This window comes from Artibeus jamaicensis, unplaced genomic scaffold (genome assembly GCF_021234435.1).
Source record: "Artibeus jamaicensis isolate MK-2021 breed Jamaican fruit bat unplaced genomic scaffold, CSHL_Jam_final contig_519, whole genome shotgun sequence".
NCBI classification, from domain to species: domain Eukaryota; kingdom Metazoa; phylum Chordata; class Mammalia; order Chiroptera; family Phyllostomidae; genus Artibeus; species Artibeus jamaicensis.
Genome location: NW_026521871.1, coordinates 30364149 through 30388047, shown reverse-complemented (window position 1 = coordinate 30388047; position 23899 = coordinate 30364149). Strand labels below are relative to the sequence as shown.

Sequence of the window (23899 nt, the reverse complement as noted above, 5' to 3'; positions counted from 1 at the left end):
TCCTGCAGACACTCCAACAGCCCTGTAGAGAGGCCCATGTGAAGAGGGACCAACTCTCCAAGCAGGAGTGAGCCACCTGGGAGGGGAATCCCTCAGCCCCAGCAACGCTTCTAATGACTGCAACTCATGAAAGACCTTGAGCCTGAACTACCAAGCCAAGGAACTCAAGGGTTCCTAACAGAAGATGCTGCCAGAGAATGAGTGATTACTCTTATTTTGAGTCACTATTAGGATGATTTGTGACACAGCAATAGGTCGTTAATTACACTTTTTGTACAAAGTCCTGTCCTTTTTCCAGCCCCAGCCTAATCGGTCTTGAGCATTCATTCACTCTACTACTCCAAAAGTCTGTTTCCTAATTTGTAGAAATTTGGAAATAAAAACTAAAAAAAAAAAAAAAAGCTAGTTTAACGCCCTCTTTTTATAGCTATCTGGCTAGCCTGGCTTAAAAGATTCAGGGAACGATCCAATTCCTGGTTACTACTTGGACTTCAGTAGGCTCAAAACCTTTGCTTTGCTTTCTCTTTTATTTCACCAATTGTGATTATGCTGGGGGACTTCTAAACAACACTTTGGGCCTTGGAGGAAAAAATTACATTTCTTTATCCTAGCCATGTTTAAATGGCTTCCCAGTTACATAAGAGTGGCCCTTCATTAGCACACCTGATGATGTTAAACAAGGTTAAGTTTAATGAGCTTGCTGCAGCAAGAGAGTGCATACACCTAAGGGAATTTCTATAAGAACTGGGAGGGGCTTGTTATAAGATCTGGACTTATGCTTGGTGGTTTTAAGATGGCATGTGAGTAGCAGAGACTTGTTTTGAAATGAAGGCTATGAAGAAGCAAGACGAGTTCAGCAATTGGGATGATGTTGGTAAGAAATCAGAGATCACTCGGAAGAAGGAGCTGCTGTACCAACAGTGTGGCCTTGGATATGGACTCCTAGAAATATTGTACTGATGTTCCATTATAAACACTGCAGTCTGATTACTAAGGATTCATATTTACTCTTTCAGTATATTGTCTCATTTTATAACAACCCCATGTGATCATAACATAATCATCTCCATTTTAGAATTGAGAGGATAAACAGAAATATTACATACCTTTACATAATAAGAGATATTATATAAAGAGATATAAGAACGATTACATTACATAATAAGATAACTCTCCTAGTTAGTGGTAGAACCAAGATTTACATCTTGTCAGCGCATCCAGACAACTTGCACTCTCAGCCATTTTGTTTCTTTGGCTCTCTCTGATGAATTTGTTACTATCCTTGCATTGGAATTTCTTTGTGGTTAAAGAGGAGAACTGACACATAAACATATGATACATGGTGGTCAGTGAGGATTGAGGAGGCAGCCACTCAGTCTGACATTTGCCTGTAGTGCCAAATCTCTCTTGGTCCATAATGGGGACCTTGAGTCTGTGAAACCCTCAGCAAGAAGCACTGTTGAACTGAATCAAAGCAAAATGTGCTTCATCTGTTACACAGCACATGCCTCCTGATTGCTAGCCGGGGCTGGGAGGTGTCATTATACTCAGTTTTGTCACTGCAATGTGCTGCTAATTGACAAAGTCTGGGCCCAGTTCTTGGGGCACCCAGCTCAGGCTCCTTTTGTGCACTCAAGTATGGAGCTTGAGTTTCCCATTATTTCTGATACCCTCCTTTGAGACTGTCTTGGACCCTGGGACTCTGATACCACTTTGCCTCTCTGAGACTTTGGTCCCTCATTGGAAGAAAAATAACTCCCACTACCTCTTTTTAGTATAGCACGTCCTCGAAAAATGTCCTTTTGTTCCATGTCATTTTGTTATAACATTGATGAGATGCTGTAGGAACTGAACTCTTGTTTATGTCAATTAGCCTATGGTAAAACTGGTTTTGTTATTTGTCATTTCCCTTAAAGTCCCAGAACCTGTTGATGATATTAAGTGAGAACTTACTGCTGTACAATTCTATAATTCTTACTCCTCTAATTCAAACAAAAAGGTGATATAATAAAGGTTCTTTTTATAAAGTAAAACATTATGAATAGTTTTGTTTTTGAAGGAATAAGTTTCAAACCAAGGGTTTATTGGAAATACTTTTATTGTGTTCCTGACTTTAGGCTGTTCAGTTAGTTTTTTATAGTGTTCATGACATGTTCTGTATGGTTGGTTTGTTTCAGAATAACACACATTTTTTATTGTTGGTTAATTTGCATTTTATATTCATTTATGCTGTGTCTTAATTCATAATATGCCTTATAATAGAAATTTAAAATCTTTTTATAGTGAGATTAGTTTTTATTAAATTATTCTTGGCTTTCTTCCATCTTCCTAAAGAGAATTTAGTATAATTTAAAATTGATTGAAATATTATGAATGCAAGTCAAGCACTAGACGAGTGAATGTATAAAATGAACTTTAAGAAATTTTGAACTTTGAGATTTAATTGCTTGCTGGTGTAGAAATCTTACAAGGCCATATTGCAAAATCCAGGGATGCTCATTCAGTAAGAAGATAAATTCTGCTTCAATGTCCTCCATCAAGACCAAATTGCGAATTTCAACTTCAGTGTAGTGATTTTACAAGCATACTACAGGCTTGGGCAAAAACAGATGTACAGTTGTTTGTATGGCAAATAATACAATAATTAATAAATAATAATAATGCAAGAATTAACTGTTTCACACACAACTGTAAACCTATTTTTGCCCCACCCTGTATTTTTTTTTAAGTTAGCCCACAGATTTAGGGCTCCAAGAGATGACCAGAAGGGAAACACATTTGGCTTGAAGAAAGACTTAAAAAAAAAGCAATGTGACCATGTTGTGGTGTGGGTTGCAAGTCTCAGCATTCTGCCCCCTCTGTTGTATTCAGAATCATTTTGAAACTTAATGTATTTAAATCTGTGTGCATTTCTTTAAAGTTCTGTGATGACTGAAAAAAATAGAAACATTAGGGATGGGCCATGAAGAATCACATGCCAGTGGACCAAATGCTTTCAGCCAAGAACGGCCTTTCTTCCTGGTTTCCTTTCTGATGCCAGTGACATTTGTCACCCAGGACCATGGTCAGCATGTCCCCTGTGATCCCAGAAGACAGAATCTTGAGAAATTCCTGGAAACTGAGTTCATTTAGGATTTTGATTCTACTTGGAAAGGGTCCCATAAGAATGAGAAATAACTAGCACATTGCTCTTGTTAAGTGGCAGGTTTTAAGAGGCTTATATACATTAACTCTTTTACTCCTCAGCCATGAAGTAGGCACTATTATTCTCATCCTTATTTATAAGAAATTGAGGCATAGAGAAGATAAGCAGCTCATTCAAGTTCACAAACCTTAAGTGGTGGAACCAGGAGATGAGCCCAAGGGCTTCACTGCCTGTCTTCCAAGAAGAGAAGATTGCGTGGCACAGTACTGGAACACCAGCTTGGCACCCAGACGATGCCCCAGATAAGCAAGGACTGGGAATGGTAGTGTTAAGTCTGCGCCTCTAGAGATCTGACTAGTCTGGTCAGAATCAGCTGGGCTCACTAGAGAGCAGTGAGGCCAAACCACTTGAGATATTCCCTCATTCAATCATACACAGCTTTCTTGTCAGGAAAGAAACAGGAGGGTAGTTGATGTCTTGGATCAGTGCCTTTCTAACTTAGGTGCCCATAAGCATCGCCTGGGGGTCTTGATAAAATGCAGTCTGATTTAGCAAATATGATGTGAGGCCTGAGAGTTTGCATTTCTAATAAACTCATGGTCATGATGCTGCTGCTAGTGAGCAGACCACACTTTGAATAGTAGTAAAGTTCTAGAAAGAACTCTGGACCCAAAGTCAAGAAACTTGGGGCCCAGCCTCGGTTCTAAACTAAGCTAGCAGTGTAACACTGAATAAGTCCCCACTTTCTGTCTCCTCGTTTGTGAGATGCTGAGGGAAAAGGGTTTGTCCAACCCAGGCCCCTTCCAGCCTTTTCAGTGAAATTCTGTGTGGAAGGCAGAGTAATGGCATTGACATCCTGCTCCCTGGAACATTTGACTGTGTTTTGTGGTACGTTTTAGAGAGATTTGGTTGTATGATTAAGGTTAAGGACCTCAGGGGGTGGACATTTCCTGAATTATGTGGGCGAGCCCTAAATGCAATCACATGTGCTGCTAAAATCAGGGAAGCTTCATGGCTGCAGCAGCGAGAACAAAAAATTTAATCTAGATTCAATGTGGAAAGGATTTAGCCTATTGTGGATTTGGAGGCTGGAGGAAGGGAATGAGGAAGAGGTCAGCCAGCCGAGGAATGTGGTGGTCTCTGGGAGATGGAAAAGGCAGGAAATAGATTGCCCCGCTAAGGCCTCCAGAAGTGGCTGTGGCCCTGACAACACCTTCATATTAGTCCAGTAAGACCCATGTTGGTCTTCAGACTTTCAGAACTGCAAGGAAATAAATTTTCATCATTTTAAGGTACTCAGTCTGTAATTAGTTATGGCAGCAATAGAAAACTAATATAAACCTTTAAGCCCAAAGTTTTAAATGCTGGTAGCTCTTAGAATAAATAGACCTTGATTTTGGACCATTATAAGATTTGACAACAAAAGTAAAAAATCACTGCTCTATTTTCTTTTCTATAATTAATTTAATTTAATTTATTTTTTTGTTGTTCAGTAATAGTTGTCCCGCCTTTTCCCCCACTGCTCTCCCCTGCCCTGTCCTCTCTACTCCCACAGTCAATGCCCCCCACTGCACATGCCCTTGGGTCCTTTATACATGTTCCTTGACTTGCCCCTTCCCTTTCTTTCCCCTGTTATCCCACTCCCCTCCCCCTCAGGTCACTGTCACTTTGCTCTTTATTTCAATGTCTCTGGTTCTATTTCACTTCCTTGTTTGTTTTGTTGATTAGGTTCCACTTACAGGTGAGATCATATGGTATCGTCATACTTATCTTTCACCACCTGGCTTACTTCACTCAGCATAATGCTCTCCAGTTCCATCCATGCTGTCATGAAGGGTAGGAGCTCCTTCTTTCTTTCTGCTGTATAGTATTCCACTGTGTAAATGTACCACAGTTTTTTTGATCCACTCATTTACTGATGGGCACCTAGGCTATTTCTAGCACTTGGCTACTGTAAATAATGCTGCTATGAACAGAGGGGTGCATAGGTTCTTTTGCATTGGTGTTTCAGGGTTCTTAGGGCATAATCCCAGCAGTGGGATCACTGGGTCAAAGGCAGTTCCATTTTTGTTTTTTGAGGAAATTTCATACTGTTTTCCACAGTGGCTGCCCCAGTCTGCATTCCCATCAATGGTGTATGCAATTGTCTTTTCTCCATAACCTCACCAGCATTTGTCGTTTGTGAATTTATTAATGATGGCCATTCTGACTGGTGTGAAGTGGTATCTCATTGTGGTTTTAATTTGCATCTCTCTGATGGGTAGTGATGTTGAGCATTTTCTCATGTGTCTATGGGCCCTCTGTATGTCCTCCATGGAGAAGTGAGTCTGAGAAAAGTAATTTTTGGTAGGAAGGCTAGTATCTATGAAAAATCTAAATCAATCACCAACTGCATTATTTTGTAAATCTATATATTTTAAAATACTTACTGGATATCAACTATAAAATATTCAGTGCTTTACACAGAGTAGGTGCTCAACAAATATTGGTTAAATAGTCAAATAAACTTGAATAGCACTGCACTAAGTGCAGGGACAATAAAATAATACAATAATTCCTGCTATTTGAATACCAGGATTGAGCTCAGAACAGATATCATCAAATTTGCTCCTGTCAAAAATAATAGAGAAGTTCACCAATTTATGTATGTGATTATATATGAAGTAATTCAGGGAGTAAGTAACTTGCCCACATAGCTAAGTAGTCCAGCTGAATTCAAAATTATCTGACTCCAAAATCCCCACTCTACTATTCTGCTTCTACGTTAAACCAGCAAGACAGAACAGTCTCAGACCTTGATTAGCCTATGGTGTAGCAGGCAAGACAGAGGAAGTAAACAGCCATATGGTAAGAGTCTAAGTAGAGGTGTTTGTACAAAGCACCTGCATGGGATATTCACAGAATGGGTATCATCTAAATTACCCTTCAAGGGAAGAGCAAGAGTGTCTAGCAGCAGTAAGGAAAGGACATTTCAAGTAAAAAGATAATAGTTCCAGGTAGTATTGCTGCAGTGAACCACTCTAAATTTGGGCATAGAAAAAACATCATTTTATTGATTGCATGACTTTTCTTGGTTAGGAAATCAGAAAGAGAACAGTGGAATGGCTTGTTTTACTTTGGGTCTCATCTGGGATGATGAGGGGTGATGTTAGCTGGGTGGCTGAAATCCTCTGAAGGCTGCTTCATATCTGGTGGTTGATGCTGCCCTTCAGCCAGGACCTCAACTAGACTGTTTGTTGGAACACCTGTATGTGGGCTCACATGTGGCTGCTGGGGCTTCCCTGCAACATAATGGTTGGGTCCCAAGAGCAAGCATCCTGAGGGAACCAGAAGAAAGCTAAGTTAGCTTTTATGACTTAACCTCAGAAATCACATGGGATCACTGCTCTTCAGACACAGGCTGGCCCAGATCAAGGAGAAGGAACATGAATGTACCCCTCAGTCTGAACATGGCAAAATCACATTGACAGACGAGCACATGGGATGGTTACAGCCGTCTTTAGAAAATATAATTGGCCACAAACACCACATGTCTTTCCACATGAAAGAATGCAATTGCAGCCAGGGAGCTGCAGGGGTTGACCAGTTGCTGACTACCATGACAAACCAACCCTGTTAAAAATGTTTCAGGTTATGTATAGATTGGTTCACAGGAAAGAAAAGAAGATTTTTGTCCAGATTTCCTTCTGCTTCCTAGTGCAGCTTCTTGGTAAATATCTAGTATTTTCTTTGCTTAGAGACAAGGGCAAGGTTTAAAGGACTGTGCATGCCTAAGAAGACTTGAATATCCCAGTGTGATCAACACATTCTGGGACAGGAGACTGGCCATCAAACCACATGAGCCAGTGACTCTGTGTCCTTCCTGCTGGGTTTGTGCCCCCTGGTGGCAAAGAGTGGGGAGTTGAGGTGGCTTTAGGAGGAGTGGCAAGCTGAAAGGGGCAAGGGAGGGCACTGCCAGACTTCTCAGGAGTCAGGTGTGACAGTGGTTCCTCCATCTGTGGTATTTAGATTCCAGCCAGGCTTAGCAGAATCGTCATGGCAACTTGCCTGTCTGTGCTGCTGAGCTGAGACAGGATTCCCTTAGTAACCAAGGAGCCCAGGAGATGATGCTTAAAATAATCTTTTATGGCCAGGCAGAAATGCCTTTGCAGTTTTATTAACCATGAAGCATCACGGGGCATGGCTTTCACTCCCACTTTATTTCAAAATGGAAAAAAAATGGCTTTTTAGAGCAGGAATTTCCAACGAAGAGCCAAATGCTGTCTTCACTTCACAAAGCACACATCCCACTGAAACCAATGGCCATCACACCCTAATTCTGAGAGGAGCTGCTGGTCGCTGTTATATAAATTACCTTCAAATAGACCAGGCAATCTCTGGCTGAAATCATTGGCTTCATCTAATCTCTTTTCTGTTTCCTACTGAAGTCCCTCCCAGCCAGTCTCTCAGTAGGGCAAATACTTATGCTTGGCAAGAATTTAACACTTGGGCCACTGAGCCTGGGAGTTCCTCGCATCTGACACCATCCTTACTCACAGCACTTCAATTTCCCCTCGTCTCCAAGACCTGCCTTAGACCAGCCTCCTCTTTGAGGACTCCCTCATTGTCCCTAGCCCTGGCTGATAATTCCTCTTAGCATTTCCCATATGTATATATGTTCTTGCATGTATTTTCTTTCATTATAAGTAGTAAACTTGACAACCCTCAACTTTATAAATCATATCTTCTTGACAAGACTGTAAACTCTTTAAAGAGACTGGATAATACAATATAATACATTTCTTCAGCTCTTCTGGAAGCCCTACATGTACATGAATTTCAGAAATACTTGGAAATTTTAGTAGCAATAGTTGTACAGCTTTGTAAATATACTAAAAATCACTGAAGTGTACATATTGAAAAGAAGAATGTTATGATATAAACAATATAAGGAAATCTGTTGTGAAATGCTGAGAATAGCCAGAATTTCCACATCAACAGCATGGGAAACCCTAGGAACAAAATTTGGTGGAAAGGATTTGAACTTGGGTTACCAAATGTCCAACAGAAGGAGAGGGTTCTGCCTGACCCACTGCTATGTTCCTCTGCCTCCTCCTTCACCAACATCAGGAGGAGCAGAGGACTTGCCCTACCCATGTGTCCAGCTAGGAGAACTCTTTTTTAGAAGTGGGAAGTCTGGGTTCAGATCCCGTCTATGCTACTATTTCCATGTGCCTGGGTGAATCACTTAGTTTTTCTAAATTTCCTCATCTGTAAGATATGATTAAAAAAAAAAAACCTCCTTCAGTAGGTGGAGGTAGAAGAGGATATGAAAGGAATAAATGGTAATGGAAAAATACAATAAAAAAGAATGATTAAAAAAATGAAAATAAAAACCTCACAAGGCAACAATACAGATTAAATGAAACAATGTACATTAAGTGCTTTACACAGTACTCAGCACATACTAAGAACTAAAAAATGCTGACTACTAGTGTTGTTAATATTTATGTTGACTTTCTGTTACCTACTATAAATAATTATGAAAAATCTTGATCTACCCTCTTCTGACTTTTTGTTGGTATTTCCTGCATGAACAATTTCATCTGGGTGCAATCCTGTAAGATTCCTAACAAGATCTTAGGAGATCTCTTTGTCTCTCTCTGTTGGCCTCTGGTGTTTTCTATGTCCATGTTTGCTGATCTGCTTTTAATACTAAAGAAATACAACATACACGAGAGTGTTGTTTTCACTGTTTAAAAACATCAGCACCATCATCATGATCAACACCATGGACACCACCATCAGGGACCCAGGTATTTTTTCTAAACAAGGTGTAGTGTGTTCAGCCCACCTGCTTTTGTTCCTCCCATCTCTTCATTTCTCCTTGGAACTCACAGCCCTCAGCCCAGGAGCATTGCAGGGAACACCAACTATAGTTCTGCAGTCTTTGCCTTAAAGGAAAAGAGTTTCCTTTAGGTGGGTCAGTCATGATGAGAACAGTAATTTGTTTGAGGGAACATGTGTTCCCTGGAAAAGGAATTGTTGCTATACCATAATGGTAGTAACAGGAGCAATGAAAATGCCCATAGTAAATTTGCTGTTTGAGCCATTGATATAATGTCTGGTACAATGTTAAATGTTTTGCAAATATTATTTCATTTAATTTCTGCAATAATCTATGAGGGAAGTACCATGGCCGGAGAGGTTGAGTAAATTGTTTAAGACTATGTAGCTAGTAAATATTCCTAGTAAAGCCATAAACCTAGTACAGGTTGGTTTGGAATCTAGGTCTCCTAATTTACAACCCTATGTTTTCCACTCTATGTGATGTTGAGACTCTAAGTTTGCTGGTTGGATGACTGAAAGCAGAGGTTATTTATAAAACGTCTTCTTGCTTAAGTTATGACCAGCAGGAGAGGGGAAAATGATATTTAAAGTGAAATATCAACTACACTGGAAATGTCTAGATGTAAAATGTCATTCCGAGTGGGCAAGTCTTTCTGCAAAAGGGAATTTGGGACTTGGTCACTCAACAAAATAAAATATATCAGAACTTGATTCTTAAGGAACTTTGTCACCTGCACTGGGCACTTTCTCCCATGAGCACAGGGGAATGTCCCAGCACGGGGCAGCTGGGATGTCTCAGGCAGAGGAAGGTACCGGTTGTAATGGATGCTTCCTTGGACTCTAAAGCACAATGGCCTTTCCTGAGGAGGAAAGAGAGGCCAGCCTGTGGGACAAAGAACCATTCTCCCTCGAACTTTCCTCAGTGCCTCCACCCCCCAATCTTATAGCAAATTTAGAGAACACCTTAATCTTGATTGCCCTCCTGCTTCCAAAAATGTGAGAGAGATTCGATCTTAAGGTCTCCATTGTTTCATTCAAGTAAGTCTGAATTCTTCCAAAACCTAAAATGGGAAGTGTATTGAGGCATCAGAGAGTGGACATGAGGGAAATGGAAGTGATAGCTGTCCAATATCAGGCAGGGACACAGCGGGCTTCTCAGGTGGAGAAGGACGTGATAATCACCTGTCCTGTTGCTCTTTTCCTGCAGTGGAAGCTCTAATGATTTTACCCCGTCTAGAAGTAAATGTACCTCCTCTGTTGCTTTCTTCATGTAAGAAAGTGAAGTAGAAGTCAGTGAATGGGCAACATGCTATTCTATTCAACAAATATCCAAGCACCTTCCATGTTTCAAATTCTATGTGCTATGCACTATCAATGAGCTAAATCCTATAGGGGAATCAAAGCTAAACCTGTTCTCCAAGGCTCTAAGACAGAACACTTACAATAAAGTAATAGATAATATAATATTAACTTAGATTAATACTATATTAGTATTATATATTGCATATAAAATACTCATATATACATGTAAACTTCAACTGGGTCAAATGCAAAGGAAATCTACGGGCTTTGGCAGCTGAAGTCCAGTAGTAGACTGAGGTTTAGGCAATATGGGGGAGCTCCACCCACAGGGCCCCCCTCCAGTCAGCATGTATGAGAATAAGTCTCATCCTAGACACGATCTGCTTGGGGAGGAAAGGTGACTGATCTCTCAAAGGAGAAGGGCCAGGAGCCTGTTCCTCAATGGGCTTTTATTGGGTTTAATTTGCATAGGAATACTGGGCATATACATAAAGTTTGTCAATCATTGTCGGGCAGTAATGATCAAACAATAGATAACATTCAAAGAAGTATGAGGGCTTATTTTGAGTCAGGGTCACCCAACTAAAGAGTCATAAAACTTTGGGGAAACAAACTCATTCTGTGCTCGGACCCTTATCATTTAAATTGAGGGTATTCTTAGCAAAGCAGGTTTCATAGGATCTTAAGCATTCTTTCTTAGGCCTGATTGCCCCAGGGAACCTGCCCTTTCCAGCACAGCACCACACCCACCTCCAGCATTGTTTTAGGCTTATGTGAGGCAGGGGAAGCAAGGCAGCTAAGAGATTAGGAGACTTCTTACAGACAGAATGAGGACTCAGGCTATGTCAAAGCTGAGGGTGAGGGTCCATCACCCTCTTTTTCTATAGCCCCCATGTCCTTCCCTGAGAGCCCCTTCAAGACTGTGCCTGTCTTAAGTTGTCCCAACTTTGAGGAATCTTACCTATCCTTGGCTAACCTGTCATCTGCCTGGGGCCAAGCAGGGTGAAGGGGGCAGAGGTGGCATGCCTATAAGGAAGATAAGCTTTGTCTCCTTGATGGCTTATGGTCCTGAGGTCTTTTTACTCAGCCTTAGCCACAGGGGATTACAGCTTCTGAAACCAGGCTGGGAAGTTCCCAACAAGGCAAAGCTGGATACAGAACCTGACTGAGGTCATCAACATGTAGTCTCACTCATTTTACCTTTTTACCTCCTAGTGCTGCTTTCCTCTGTTTTGGCTTCATTCCCATAAGGTGGCAGGATGACTCCCTGCTCACACAGATTCATGTCTTCATAGCGCAGCAACATCAAAGGAGACTCAACCCTCTCCCAGAGCTCCAGCAGAAGTCCTGGGTTGGGGTTATTTGGCCTGGCTCAAGTCCCATGTTTATCCCAGAGTCAGTCACTGTGACAAATACCATCAAATGCTAAAGGTTTTTGCATTTTTTTTCAGCTTACTTTATTTCGAGTCATGCTTTTGCCTTCTATACTATACAACTTAACCAGTACGCTAAAATCACGACTTACATAGACCACTTAATATATGTCATACATTGAGCTCAACATTTTAAAAATATTATTTCCTTAAGTCCTGACACAGACTTGAAGAGGTAGATGGTATTGTTTGCATTTTGCAGACAGGGCATCTGAGGGTCAGAGAAGGTAGCTAAATTTACGTTTTCTGGGAAATAGATTTCTGTCTGACACCAGCGTTCTTACTCAAAACCCTTATGATTCTGCTTGCTTTGGGAGGGTCAGAGCAGCTTGTTACCTGTCCTGGCTGGGATGGGTAAGTGCACATTGTGAAATGAACTGAAAGCTGCAGAACAGCAGCTCAGCCCAGCTCATTCTGATCCTGAGGACATTGCATAAAGAGACATGAACAGACAGGATGGTGATTTCTGGGCTGGGGCTATCTTTAATGATGTTTTGAGTCATTTTCAATTCATCTGATTCATATTAAACTCTAAATGAATTAGTTCAGGTTATAAAATTATCTTCTCAGCCTAATCCATCCCTGCGGGTGTACATTTTTTTAATATCCCACACTCCAGTCCACTGGGGCTTGATACTCAGCTCTCTTGCGGCTTTCCGAGATGCAGGGATGGCAGTCCTCTGGGACTCCAGCCGGTTGCCAAGGATTTACCTTTGTTTTGTTAATGAATTCAGGAGGTCCTTTTTAGCATTTTTCTGTCACTCGGAGCAATCATTCAACTTGCAGGAGGGAAGAAAGATATTCCTTTTAAAATATATCATACCTTTTAATCATCTGTGAAAGAATCTTATCTCTTGGAACTCTCACCCTGGCCATCAGGATGGGAACAATAATGGGGAAGTAGTGCGGGTTCATCTTACACTGCCACACTTGGATTCTGCTTTCAATTTTACCAAAGGGAAAGCTAATGAATATGTGTGCATATAGATGCATATGTGCATAAAAGAAAGGGGCACTCCACAATGTGTGTGTAAGTCTATTTTTTTCCAGAATTTCCTTGTTAAGGCTAGAGAAATAATTCATAAGCCAGTGCTTGACACTGTATTTACTTTCTGGGGAAAAGTTTTCTTTTTCTTTTATTTTTTGTATTGTCAACAAGGTTGCAGTTTTAGGATGTTCTGATGCTCTCAGGAGTCAGAAACACAGACAGGAATGGACTGACAGCCTATGTCCCTTCATGAATCCACATTGGGCTTTACTCCACACTGTACGTTTAACCAAATAGGAGATACATGGAAAACCCCACATTTCCTTTTAATATCATCTGACAGTATCTTGCATCCCCATTGTGGTAGGTGGAATGGCTCCTCAGACATGTCCCTGCCCTTATCCCTGGAACCTATGAGCATGAAGGGACTTCACAGATGTCATTAAGGTTATAAAATTTAGAATCCTGGATTTATCTGGGTGGTGCAATCTAATCACATGAACCCTTAAAAGTAGAGAACGTTTTCTGGCTGGAGTCAGAGAGATGCTGCGGAGAAAGTTGGAGAGATTCAGTGTTTGAGAGGTATTTGCCCCACAACAGCTGGAGGGGACCGCGTGGGAAGCACGAGAAGAAATGGGCAAAGTCTCTAAGAGTAAAGACTGCTCCTGCCACCTCCCTCAGCTGGCAGCTGGCAAGGTCAAGGGACCTCAGTTCCACAGCTTCAACCAACAGTCTGAGTGAATTGGGAAGCAGATTCTTTGCAAAAGCATCCGGAAAGGAATGTTGTCCTGGTGATATTGTGATTTCAGCCTTACAAGGCTGCAAGGACCCAGCTGAATCTCCCAGGACTTGTGACCCACAGAAACTGCACTAATCAATGTATGTAGTTTTAAGCCACTAAGCTTATGGTGATTTGTTATATAGAGACAGTGAACCAATATGCTCTTTGTCAAGTAGCCTACAGCAAGCAGTTCTAAGGGTGGTTCCCAAAGGTCCTCGAGACCCTTCCAAGGAGCCTAAGAGGTAAAAACTATTTTCACAATAACACCAAGATGTTACCTGCCTTTTTCACTGGTTGACCTTCAAATTAATGGTGCAAAAGCAATGGTGAGTGAAACTGCTGGAGTCTTTGTTCACTGAACAGTGTGGAACCACACTGTACCAGGGGTCACTTAATTTTCACTGTCATACCCTTGCAGGAAAGAACATGCAGTCTCACAGATGTTCTTAATAGAGCAGAAAAATTTGCCCCGGCTGGTGTGGCTCAGTGGATTGAGTGCCTGCCTGCAAACCAAAGGGTTGCTGGTTCGACTCCCAGTCAGGGCACATGCCTGGGTTGTGGGCCAGGTCCCCAGTATGGGGTGTGTGAGAGGCAACCACACATTGATGGTTCTCTCCCTGTCTTTCTCCCTCCCTTCTCCTCTCTCTAAATATAAATAAAAGTTAAAAATAGAGCAGAAAAATTATACATGATTACATCTTGACTCTCATGTCTCTTTCATATGCTAGGAAACAAAGCACAGAGCACCCAGAAAGTGCTTCCCCTGACTGCAGCCTGAGATGGTTGCCTCAGAGTATGTGGCCATTGTGTGGTGACCTGAACTCGCTGGATTTCCCCCCCCCTAGAACTCCACTTTTACCTGAAATAAAGACTGGCAGATAAATGAGTTATTCAAACGTGTATTTAGGAGATATTTTCTTGAAAACAAACGAAGTTGAGCCTGACATTTCAAGAAAAGCAACTGATGGATAGTGTTTGTCACCAATGATAACATTGGAGCTTTCTAGCAAAGATTATAATTTTGGAAAACCTGAATCCACAGGTTCTCAATACTTAAAGTCTGTGTGATGAGATTGGCAGTGACATTAGAAAGCAAAAGAATGTGATTTTTAAAAATATCGTAACATAAAGTACATGAGCATTTGGAGTATCTGAACACTTGAGTGGGTCAATATTTTCCAAGAGACCTGTGCATGATATTGCAGAATCTCACATGGTAAAAGAACCATTAAAAATGCCAGAAGAGGTTTATTGATATTATTGCCTACTTTACATTGCAGCTAACATTTGAGAAGCCACCACTTGGTGAGTTTTGATGTGGTAAAAAGAAGGATAAGCCCACTTATCTGAGAAAGGAAAAAATTCTCCTCCTCTTATCAACTGTGTTGCCATGTGAGGCTAGATTTCCTTGATGGTACTTCAACCAAAACATCCCATCACAACAGGTTGAGTGCAGAAGCAGATACACAGAGAGACCAGCTGTCTTTCATGAAACAAGACACATAGGGCTTCTGTGTCCCACTTTTTCTTTGGGTTTGCAAATGTACATTTTTAAATAAAAATATTGTATTTAGGTTAACATGTAATGGGTTTACCATTGATGTTTAAATGAATTCTAAATATATTACATTTGCAGTTTCGATTTCCAATACAACAAATATTGATAGCATCTATAGACAGTATCTATTAAAGCCCAGGGGAGAGCAGGTGATGGATGGAGAAAATCAGTGCTTCCAAATTTGTACTCACGATCCAACACAAGCTCAGAGGCATTTTGCATTTTGTAGTGTCTAAAACGATTGTTTGATTTTGGATGAGTTTCCCCTATTTACAAATTGGTGGGATTTATGTGGAACATTGGGTAACCCAATTCTCTTGAAAAACTGGGTGACCTGGCTGCGTTGGGTCCACAGTGGTGCACGGTCCAGCTGGGCTGCCCCCTTTTGGACACACCCTTTCCAGCTTCCCTCCGTCCCCACCACACTCCGTGTCCCTTCGTTTGAACCTGTTTCTTCCCGGTTGATCCCATGGCTTGCTCAGCTCCTGGGAGCATGTGCATCTGGAATGTCCCATCTACATGGCCTCCTTGGTGGCAAGAAGTTGGGAAGACCTACTTGTTTCCTGAGACTCTTCCACTGCTCCCAGGGGGTGTTGCACATCACAAGACGCCGAGAACTCACAACAAAAAGCTGAGATCACGAGATGAGGACACATTCCTGAAATGGGGCAAAGATCATGTTTTAAGGCACATTCTCTCATCTCTCCTAAGACTCTGCTGCTTGCTATGACAGTGGCTGGGGACTGTGCCAGGAAGGTGGCTGCAGTGGGGATTGTTCAAAATGAGTTTGGGTTCAGGAGCCAGTGTCTGTGTTCAAAACTTGTCAGTGCCTTGTGATAGCGGTGTGACCTTAGGCTAATTACCTAAGCTCTCTGTGTCTTAGTTTCCTTATGTGCAAAATGAGATTAACACTACTACTTACCTTTTAGGGCTGTTGGGAGAATTAAATGAGATAATATGTGGCAAGCACTCAGAACAGTGGCTGGCATACAGTACACCTCCATGATTGTAGCCATTATTAATTTTTGCTGTTGTTCTTTTGAGCTGGGAAGCCCTGGTCTGGTGGCTCCATTGGCTGGAGCATCACCCTGTACACCAAAGGGCTGTGGGTTCGATCCCCCATCAGGACACATGTCTGGGTTGCAGGTTTGATCCCTGGTTGGCAACCGATCAACGTCTCCCTCTCTTTTTTTCTCTCTGTCTCTCCCCCTTCCACTCTCTCTAAAATCAATAAATGCTATATCCTGGGGTGAGGACCAGAAAGAAAGAAAAAAGAAAAGGGAAGTAAAGTGTCATTAAGGTTCTGCTAGGCAAACTGAACGCGGTCTTTATCACTCCCTCTCACAGAGCCCAGAAGTCCAGACATAAAATGTAATAGATCTCAAGAGATATTTGAGAGTGACATGGGGCATCATTTTGATTGCCAGCCACAGCCACTTAATCTACCTGTTAAAACTGTGATGGGTTTGAGATCACTCATGAGGCGCATTAACAATTTTATTCATTCATTCATCCATATATTCCTTTGATTAGTCACATCTTTCTTCATTAAATATCTATTGAGTTCTTACTGTGTTCCAGGCACACAGACAATGAAACTCATGTCCTGGTTCAGGGGTAGAAACAACCACCAGCTACTTCTGTAGGACAGAATCTAGATTTTTTAACTCCTTGTTTGTTAAAAACAATGAACCATGTTTCTATGAGACTATGAAAGAACCTGTCCTACTCTGAGGCCGTGCCACCTACATGAAAGAAATCACTGCTAGAAAATTGCCTTGAAAAGAGAAACAAGACCATAACACTTAGAAAAAATTCTGTAAGTACCCAATTTATTCATAAAACAATACAGTTTAAATATTTATGATTTTTTCCAGTCATACATTTTTACCATCATTCCCAAAATGTTGTGCTGACATGTATTTGCAAGGTTAGAATCTATAATTATAACACTGGAAATTATACAAGGCCTATTTGATTTGCATGTTAATATGTTTCCCCTCAACAAACAAACAACAAACAGATCTATTTTGCCTTGTGATTTACTTCCCCATCTCTATGACTATCTTATGATTTTTATGCTGCAAAACACTCATCCATTTCTGTGTGAGAAGATTATACATGTGAAACATTCATTCTTCTGGTTGAAGACTGGCCAGTGTATATTGAAACAAAACACCTTCACCTAAAACAATGATTCCAGGCATTTCTGCTGATAGAGTTGGCTCTCGGGAGTGATAACAAGAGACAGAAAGAAGCCCCACACAAAGCTTAAAAATCACCTTAGTGGACCACATTTCTGGGGAGCCACACTGCATGGCCAAGTCTCCACTATTGTGGTTCAACTGGAGACTTTCTGAGGTCATTCCTAGGGGTTGATGCAAACATGGAATCATTCATGCAAGGTGGGTGATGCCTCCTTTAAGAGGGCGGGCCCAGCCAGGAGAAGCACTCCCTCGTCTGTTTAAGGAAGAGGTGTGACTATAAAGCAGTGAGACTGATTTGGGGTGTGCAGCTTCTGGAATCAGTCTCGCTGCTTTCTACTCCCACCTCAGAGACAGGCAGGACCTGTGTGCTGTTGGTGGGGAGGAGGTGGCATTCCCAAGCAGATGAGGTTCTGCCCTGTTTTGGATGGTCTCCACAGCACACCCTGAAGTCTAGAACCTCAGTACTCTCCGTGCAGTCTGAGAACTGTGCTGGCATCACCTGGGACCCTGTTGGAGCTGCAGAATCTTGGGCAGACCTAGGGCATCACAGCCTGAATTTTGACAAGATCCTCAGGTGATCTGTGTGCATGGTAAAGTCCGAGGGGTGCTAGGCGAGGAGCCCCAGACCCACGTCAAGAAGATGGCTAGGTGGCTAGCCCTCTTCTTCAATGGAGAGACCATTCTCAGCAGGGATGAGTTATAGATAACAACTGCAAAAACTGGGTGTTTCTTTTATTATTTTAAACATGCAAAATACAGTCCATGCAGCTGCCATTTTGAAAAGTCTCTCATCCTGAAGCAGATAAAACCAAGTATGTTTTGGCTATCGACGTTCGGTAAATGTTTCAAAATGCTTTACAGTGTAAAGATAAGAAATTTAGCAAAATTTCAACAAACCTGTATAAAAAAACTGATACAGATACCATTTGATTTCAAGGCGACATGCTGTAATGTAAAGAGTAAGTTACAATGATTTGTGTTTCTTTGTAAAAAGTCTTTCACAGTACAAGGGCTTACCAGCTCCAGGCCTCAGGGCTACACATGCAAACAAACAAACAAACAAACAAAAAAACAGTCAGTTAGTTAAAAATCAACAAAACGTGCTATTTTTAAATGTGTACGTTTTTGTTTTGTTTTGTTTAGTTTAGGTACAGGAGTAGTAGAAGTATTAAATAGTAGCGGGAATAGTATTTCAGAACGCTGTAAAAGTGTGCGGAGTTCATGGTGCTAGTGTCCTGGAAGACTCATACACTTCTGATGAACATTTTGGCTTAATCCCTTTGCCATTGTAATAGTCCACGACTTGGTTTGGGACTTCAGCCAACACGCTCTTTGCCAGGGCAGCTGGAGACGCCTGCAGGGGAGAGGAAAGCACCGTGACTTTGGCCCCCGGCCAAGGGAATCTGGTTGAGAATCAGCCTAGAAGGCTTGAGTCCTGTTCTGAGCAGCTAGTCTCTCTCTCTCTTATTCATTCATTCATTCACTATTCGTCAAGGGCCTCCAAGCAAGAGTTTCCAGGTTGTTCGAAAGTGCACTATTTATTTCCTAATTATATTTTTACACGCCTGGCTCAACATAGAAAACTATTCACATCTGAAATATGGGTGAAAGTTGGATAGCAGAATGAATTGTCTCACAGTTCTGTTTCTGATTTATATTTAATTCTAGATACTTATTCATGTTCCAGGCACCATGGTAGAGATTAGGGGGTCTATGATTCTTGCTATTAGGGAAGTTAAAGTCATGTGAGAGGAGCCTGGTGTGGCCAAAATTAACCCTAGCATGAGGTAAGACGCAACACAGGCTACAAACGAACAGCATCACATCCAATGGGAGCTTATCAGAAATGTAAAATCCTAGACCTGCCCCAGCTACTGAATCAGAATCTGCATTTTAGCTCGATGCCCACATGATTCCTGTGCATTTGAAATCTGAGAAGTACTGCTCCAAAGTCACCAATGCTGTGTGACCAGAGCACAGGAAACAAAGAGGCTGAGTCATCTTGGTAGAAATCAGAGCAGGCTTCCGAGAGAAGGTGGCACTGGAGTGGGGCATGTTTTAAAATGTAGAGAAGGAGAGGACTGGTATTTGATCATTTTTGGGATGGTAAGTCATCACATGGGGTTGAAGTGAGTGTGTGTGCGTGCGTGTTGCAAGTGCAGGGTGGGCGGGACATTCATGGGAAACATGGAATGCCCCGCCTTGAGGTGGGGGTGGGGTGGGATGAAGCGTATTGAATACCACCACGCTAACTAATGCAGCTATTATCCCATCAGCACCGCAGCTCCACTGCACAATTTGAGGCATTAAGGTGGAGGTTGATATTCTGCACAGACTCTAATGTTCAGTACTAACTCCTCAACCCCTGGACAAGCAGAATTCCCCAAACCTCATTATAAGCACTGAATAGATTGAAAATTTAAAGCAGAGTGACACGTTAACAGGTAATTGAGATTCCTCAGGAAAGACCCCGAAGGAAAGGGAGTGAATGAAACGCCAGGTGGCCTGGTTTCTAGCTCTTTCCTTCCTATGCGGCTTGTCACTCAACCATTCAGCTTTGCCAGACAAAACAGGGAAGAATAAGAATTCATTAACTTTCAGAGTTTTTAGGAGGCTCAAAAGAAGAGACTATTCTTAACGACAATCTGAAAACATGGTGGGGAGTTGTTCTAAAATGATTCTTCACATTTTGGAGATGCTATAGCATGTTGGACACTTGACATCCATGAACGCTCTTATTTTATAAATAGATGCTCAGGGCTGTGTTTTAGATCATGGTCCATGTGTACACTGGGGAATATAACAAGTCATTCCCACCCTCTCTCTCTGGCCACCTCTCATGTAAAGATTACACAGCCGGATGTGCGATTCCCTAGACTCCCTTCCTTCTGGGTAGGTCCCTGTGACTCAACTTCATCTTTGAGATATAAATGAAAGTTTCCTGGGGGCTATTTCTTGGAAAGCTTTTCTTTCTTGGTTAAAGAGGACAGACATGGTTTTCTGTTTCCCTTTCTTCTTCTTCTTCTTTTCCTTGAACTGGAATATGATTCCTAGAGCTATGGCAACCATTTTATCATGATGAAGCAAGAGCAAAAAGAATCACCAAGTGCTGGCCCTGCTGCTGTTGAATCATTGAAACAACAACAACAAAAACAGATGTCAGCAGCCTCCAGCCCCTCCATCCTGCCTATGTGAGAAAAATACTTCTGCACTTACATGGTCCAGGGTTTCGCACTATTGCTATTTTGAGCCAGGTAACTGTTCGCGTGGGTTACTGTTCTGTGCACTGTAGGATGTTCATCAACATCCTGGCATCTTCCCACTGCCTGTGAATTAGGCCTCCACCACTGTCCCCATCAAAAATGTCTCCAGACATTGCCAAATGTGCCCTGGAGAACAAAGTCATGCTTGGTGAAGAACCATTCATGTCATCCACTATAAGATGGATTTGCTGTTGTTGGGAGACAAAAACTTTCCTAAACAGAACTGTCAAACAGAACTCGCTGCAATGATGAACGTGTTCTCTCTCTCTGCTGTCCAGTATGGTGGTCACTAGACACATACAATCGATGAACCCCTGAAATGTGACTAGTGCAACTGTAAATCTTTTATTTTAATAAATTTAAATTTAAATAGCCACATTTGGCTATTTGCTACTGCATTGCACAGCACAATTCCTAAGAGATTCTCCCATTTTCTTACATGTGTTGGTGATTCTGGTGAGCAAATAGGGATGGGGGGAATAAGTTGGTTAGGAAAAGGCCAAAAATGTGAAAGCAGATGGGAGTAACAGCTGTGTTTATTAATCAGCTACACGGATCAGGCACTGTCCTGGGCTTATGTAGATACCACCTTTGCTCTTCCAATGTGTGTGCCGTGCACGTTTTACAGATGAGAGTCTGTGGTACAGAGGGGTTAAATAACTTGCCCAGAATCACAGTGCTGGGAGCCCGGGTCCTGCCCACTTCAAAGCTCTGAGTTACCATGCAAAGCAGAAAATGAGAGATGACTCATGGGTTACGGGCTTATATGAGATGTATCAGGCCCGCACATTTCATTTTATTTATGGCTTATTGAATTCAGTGTAGTCTGGATAATGAAATGGTTTTTCAAATCTAATTTGAAATCCACAAAGATAAGACAGGCTCTGCTCCTGGGGTTCCAAGGTAGTCGTCCGTGGAGTGGCTGCAGACTGTGCAGCACCGATGGTGAGTGGTGGCATGCTTCCTTGCCCTGATCAGGTCACTTCCCTGGTTGTCAATGCCTCCCCCACCAGCTCCCCGCTTTCCAAGGCTCTGACCTTCCTTATATTCCCAGCTGAAGCTGTAAGGCTTTCCTCTCTGTTCCGAAGTCCTGCAGCAACATTTTAGCCCTTTCCAACCACCCGCAGGTTGCACAGCAAGGGATTTTTCTGCAGACACCAACCATGCAGCTCCCCAGTGAATGCCGCAGGCCCGGGCCCATGGCTCTACCACCTGGCTGTGGTCCCCATGCTACCGCATGCTGTGCACACCTTCCAAAAGAGAAGGAGTCTGGGGTAGAGGCCGGAGCCTCGCATGGGTCAGCTGCATCGTTTCAGCACACAGATGTGCTGTATGTGCAGGGGTCAGGGAGAGGGTAGTTTGAGAAAATGCATCGCTCTCCCAGGGAGTCAGTTCTCTGACCTTTTGTTCAGTCAAAATTATAGGCGGTAGTCAGTGAGACGGCTGCTTCTCTCTGGCTGACAAAATGAAGCAGGACATCACAACCCCGAAGAAAACCCCTCTGCCCACTTGCCATCAGACAGGTAAGTAGCTTCGCTGATGAACGTGACTGTAGTATATTCAGCTTGCCCCAGCGCATCCTTCCTTGAAGAGGACACCACTCCTTGCTGTGCACGTGCAACCTGAGGGCATGGTGAGGCTCTTTCGCCTAATGAGTGGTTTCCTTTGGAAACCTCCTCTTTGGCTGGTGGAAGATGGGCTACAGTGGAAAAGCCACCCCTCAGCCACGTTCATTGCCTGGGAGCCTATAGGGGTCTCGGGTACTGCTGGTGTTACTTGGAACTCCCCCTGCACTGAACTCTGTAGTCAAGGATTGACTTTATGCTCCTTTAGTGATTCTAATTACACCGTAGCCCTCCGTAAGAGGTCACTGTGTTTCTGAGCGACACGCCTCATTATTCAAGGGTCCCTGGAACACACAGTGACCTCCCTGCATGGTTCCGGCAGCTCATGAGATCTAGGCTTCATGGAGGCCACTGGGCTTGTGATTCACCTGAACACTGGCTTTAATGACTGTCCCAACAAGGCAGTGGAACAAATGGCAGTTTGTACAAAGCACAGACCGAAGGCCCTGATGCCGGCACCAGGACTTGTCTACATCAATGACGGTCAACCCAGCCTTTCAACCTCTGTTTACCTTACCTAGTGTGGTGGGCTCCCAGCGTGGGTGCAAAGAGGGCTGTACATGAGCCTGGACAGATCCGATAAACTGGCTAGGGTGCTGTCAAGGACTTGTGTGAATGAGGGGTTTGGGCCAGAGTAGAAAGGCTTTTCCAAAAAAGCATCAGGCAGGATGCTTGTTGCGGATGGCATAGTGCCTGCCCCTCCCTCTCCGGACCCTAAATAGCTGAGCTCCGCCCTGAGGATGAAGGGGCTGCAGTGGCAGCTAAAGAGGATGTTTCTGGCAGGGTTCCTGAAATGTGGGGATACAGACTTCACTGCATGAATGGTCCCAATGACCGAGGGGTCACTGCAACAGGGATAGCAGGGCATTCTCATCATTTCTAAGGAGACAGCAGAGTTGCTTCAGGGCACTGAGCACCCCGAAGATTCCCTCCTACAGGGACAGCTCAAGTTCAGTCCCCACCCACCGGGAGCATGTTGCTGGCCTCACCAGCAGTGGATAGGTCAAAGCCTCAGGAGACACCAGGGGCGGGGGAGAGGGAAGTGACTTTCACTAGGGGCAAAGGACAAAAGGTCACAGAGGACTGTGTGCCAGCCCACATCACCCTCAAGGACTCCCATATACAGCTGGGGAGCCCCCGAGGGGGACTTTGTAGGAATCAGGAGTGTGTTTCTGGGCAGCTGCAACTTCGCAGGTGCAGGGCGGTGTTGAAATGTTAGAGGTGCCCCTTCTTCCATGGAGTTAATAAGTATCCAAACATTGGAAATGAAAAAAAAAATTGTCTTTGAGCACTTCTTGATGTTCTACTGGAGCACTAGCGGGTGTGCTTTCAGGATGTCGGGAGGGTGCAATACTTATATTTAGTATGGATTAGAGAGGCTGTAAAGCTAGATGTTAACTTATAAAACAAATTTCAGTCTAGCAGAGGAGGTAATCCAAAGTCTACTTATTTATTTCTAGCCCCTTTGGTCATTGCCTAGTGTTGAACCTGCTGAGCAAACTCACTCCAGCCTTGTCCCCTCTGACAATAATCAACTGTTTAATGTCCTCCTCTGAACCACCTTTTGTCATCCCACTGGTCCCCTCAGTGACTTAAATACATCTCTGATGGTCCTTACTGTGTTTCTAGAAGACTGAGGTTTCCATCATTTTGAAAACGCACTTTGCCAGGGCCCACACAGGCCGGGGCCCGGGGCAGGACAAGCAGAAGCCAGGCAGAACAATCTGCTCACCGGTACATGGCAGCCCCAAGGGCACTGAGATCCTAC

General features: G+C 42.9%; 1 protein-coding gene across 2 annotated transcripts in view; it reads right to left on the bottom strand.

The window, feature by feature from the left end:
* Window positions 1-16870: 16870 nt before the first annotated feature.
* The window catches only part of CPNE4 (copine 4), a 407594-nt gene continuing 400565 nt past the window's right edge, over window positions 16871-23899 (bottom strand). For both annotated transcript variants that reach the window (XM_053669575.1, XM_037143900.2), the window contains exon 16: window positions 16871-18597. In XM_053669575.1, the coding sequence (XP_053525550.1) occupies window positions 18463-18597 (135 nt within the window). In that variant the 3' untranslated portion in view covers window positions 16871-18462. The remainder of the gene's footprint in view (window positions 18598-23899) is intronic.